The following is a 3223-nucleotide window of genomic DNA, read 5'->3' as shown; positions in this document are numbered from 1 at the left end:
TTTCATTGTATTTAGGGAAGGGTCTACAGGGTATTAAAGGTCTCACTACTAGATCAGACTCATAGTGACCTGCCTGTTTACAGCCTCCCAAGAGCTGGGATTACAGGCGCACACCACCACATCCAGTCTCAATTGCTGTCTCAGTGTGCCCCAGGAGCAGGATCAGCACTTTGGGCCCATCCATTTTTTAATGACTTATTATTTTTCTATCCTTAATGTGATTCAATTTTACCTATTTCAGACTTAATATAAGTAGAAGCTTGTCATGTATTTCCTATTGTAGCCTTTATTTTTTAAACCAACAATATACGTTTATGAGAATAATCAATGTTGTTGCACTGAGTTTTTATTTCAAAGTACTATTTGTTGTTCCATTTTCATGGCTATGCTACATTTTGTCTATACTACTATTGTTAGACACCTGAATGGTTTCCATTGCGCCTTTCTTCACCCACACAAAAGATTGCAGAAGTAATGAACAGGAAAGTGGAAACTATCTTATAGAACAACACAAATTTGAGTTAGGGTTTTTATTTATTTGTTTTGAGACAGGATCTCACTACGTAGTTCAGGTTGGTCTTGAACTCACAGTGTAGCCCAGACGGGCTTCAAACTTGTGGTGATCCTCCTACAGTAGTCTCCTGAGTGCTGGTATTACAAAGTTGGGGTTTCTGTTGGTGGTGGTGTTTGTATTTATTTATTTATTTAAGCAGGGTTTCGCTGTATAGCCCAAGCTGGCCTCAAACTCACAGTAATACTCCTGCTTCATCCTCCCTAATGCTAGGATTCCCTAATGCTAGCATGTGCCACAACACCTAGCAAACAAAGTAAGTTTTAATGGCCAAAGAAAGAAAAAGGAGATAAATAGGGTTAAGAGTCCAAAGGATGATAATATGAAAAAAATCATAAACTATTGGATTTGGCTAGAAAGTTCACTAGTGACCTTTATTAGTGATAACTGTAGAAGTAAAAATGTCTCAGGAGCTGGTAAAATATAAGATAATAAAAAGGAAAGCCATGGGATGAAAGCTGTTTAAAAACTTTAGACTCAGGGGCTGGGGAGATGGCTCAGTAGAATAAGCGCTTCCCTGGCAAGCGCAAGGGCCTGAGTTCAATCCCCGGTTCCTTAAAAAAAAAAAGAAAAGAAAGAAAAACTTTAGACTCCACTTTGCCAACCATAGGCTGAGAGACAGGTTTTCATACGGTGATGGTATAAAATTTCCCACCTACCCGTTCAGGGGTACTGATTATGCTTCTGGATCCTTTCCTTTTCCTTTGAGTCTTAGGTAGTACCTAGGAAAAGATGACTTTACCAGCATATCACTTACACAGGAAAATAGTGCCTGAAGCTTCTTTGCCAAATCTGGAAAATGTAGGGATGATGAATTACAGCCTGTGGCCCCTGGAGGGCGCTGAGAATCTGCTTGTGAAAAAACTACAACTGCTGTTTAGGAGTTTCACATCCTATAAAGCCAAACGTGAAGTGGCAGGCTCAGAGGATGTGAGATAACTTTCTCTTCCATTCACTGGCTGAGAACTGCAATGACAAAGCTCTTTTGGATTCCTCTAGGATCTGAGTGTGGCTCTGTACAAACACTTCCTTTCCCTACATGATGGGGAGACCTGCTCAGACGCCTCCAGAGAACTCCGTTTCCTGTGCTGTGATATAGATCCAGTCCTGGTAGAACGAGCTGAAAAAGAATGTCCTTTTCCTGATGCCTTGACCTTTATCACTCTGGACTTCATGAATCAACAGACCCGGAAGGTTCTCTTGAGCTCTTTCTTAAGCCAATTTGGATGTTTGGTTTTTGACATTGGCTTCTGCATGTCGATAACTATGTGGATTCATCTGAATCATGGGGACCAAGGCTTGTGGGAATTCTTAGCCCATCTTTCCTCTCTCTGCCGCTACCTCCTTGTGGAGCCTCAGCCTTGGAAGTGTTACCGGGCAGCTGCAAGGCGTCTCCGAAAGCTGGGACTCCATGATTTTGACCACTTCCGCTCCCTTGCCATCCGAGGTAACATGGCAAATCAGATTGTACAGATCTTGACCCAGGATCATGGCATGGAATTAGTGTGCTGCTTTGGCAATACCAGTTGGAACCGAAGCCTCCTGCTCTTCAGGGCAAAACATACCATGGAGACTCATCCGATCCCTGAGTCACTGATAGAAGAAGAGAAAGAAAGGAACAGATTTAAGATTCTGCAGGCAATGATATGATAAGGCAAAAAAACCAGGAAAGAGAAATTAAAATGTTACTACACTGAGAATTACATTCAGTTATGTTTTATAACAGGCAGCTTCAAAGCCTCACAGAGACTGGGCATGGTGGCAAATGCCTGTAATCTCAGCGCTTGGGAGGCTGAAAACAGGAGTAACACTAGGAGTGTGATCTGTGTAGTGACACCCATTAGATCCTGTAGTAGATACATTAAAAGAAAAAAAGAAACTTTTGGCAAAGTATCCAAGGCATGCAACAGAAAAAAATCAGTATCTAGTCCCCATTGTTTGGGGCAACCCCTGAGAAGGATGAATTGTTTTGTGGTGCTGAGGATTAGAACCCAGAGCTTTGGGCATGCTAAACAAGTGGTTTACTGTTGAGCCACATCTCTAGCTTTTGGGAGTTACTTATTTTTGGTTTTGAGACAGTGTCTCCTTGTAGTGTAGGCTGGCCTTGAATTCACTGTGTGACCCAGGCTGGCCTCATACTCACCGCTATCCTCCTGCCTCAACCTCCTAAATACTGGGATTTTTTTTTTTTTTGTGGAACAGGGGATTGAACTCAGGCCCTTGCACTTGCCAGGCAAGCACTTATTCAACTGAGCTATCTCCCCTGTCCCTAAATACTGGGATTGTAAGCCTGCGGCACCATGCCTGGCACTTGGGTGATTATGGAGATGAGGCTAACTGTAGAATGTGTCAGATCCCTTGGGGCCAGGGAGATAGCTCATTGCACAGTTCCTGCCTAGGAAATGTGAGTTTGATTTTGGATACCAAAAAAATAAGGAATGTGTCTGTTCCCTAGACTCCCTATATCTGATCTTGTTTTCTCAGGTATTTTCTGGACCTGCCTTTGGGCAGATCTTCAGTCCAGTCTGAAATGAAGAAAGGTTAGTAGAAAAAGCACCTTATGGTTCTAGATCATGTCAAGTCTATAACATGACCAGGCTGGGCATGGTACTTAGAGATGTTTAAAAAGCTAGGTGTGGGCTGGTGAGATGG

General features: G+C 42.6%; 1 protein-coding gene across 1 annotated transcript in view; it reads left to right on the top strand.

The window, feature by feature from the left end:
- Bcdin3d (BCDIN3 domain containing RNA methyltransferase) overlaps nucleotides 1–2380 on the top strand; it is a 6822-nt gene extending 4442 nt beyond the window's left edge. Inside the window, exon 2 of the mRNA XM_004637792.2 lies at nucleotides 1571–2380. Within this exon, the coding sequence (XP_004637849.1) occupies nucleotides 1571–2221 (651 nt within the window). The 3' untranslated portion in view covers nucleotides 2222–2380. The remainder of the gene's footprint in view (nucleotides 1–1570) is intronic.
- The last annotated feature ends 843 nt before the right edge of the window (nucleotides 2381–3223 follow it).

Source organism: Octodon degus, unplaced genomic scaffold, assembly GCF_000260255.1.
Source record: "Octodon degus isolate 3935 unplaced genomic scaffold, OctDeg1.0 scaffold00093, whole genome shotgun sequence".
NCBI lineage: Eukaryota > Metazoa > Chordata > Mammalia > Rodentia > Octodontidae > Octodon > Octodon degus.
The sequence above is the reverse complement of the archived record's forward strand: the minus strand, read 5'-3'. Positions and strand labels throughout refer to the sequence as shown.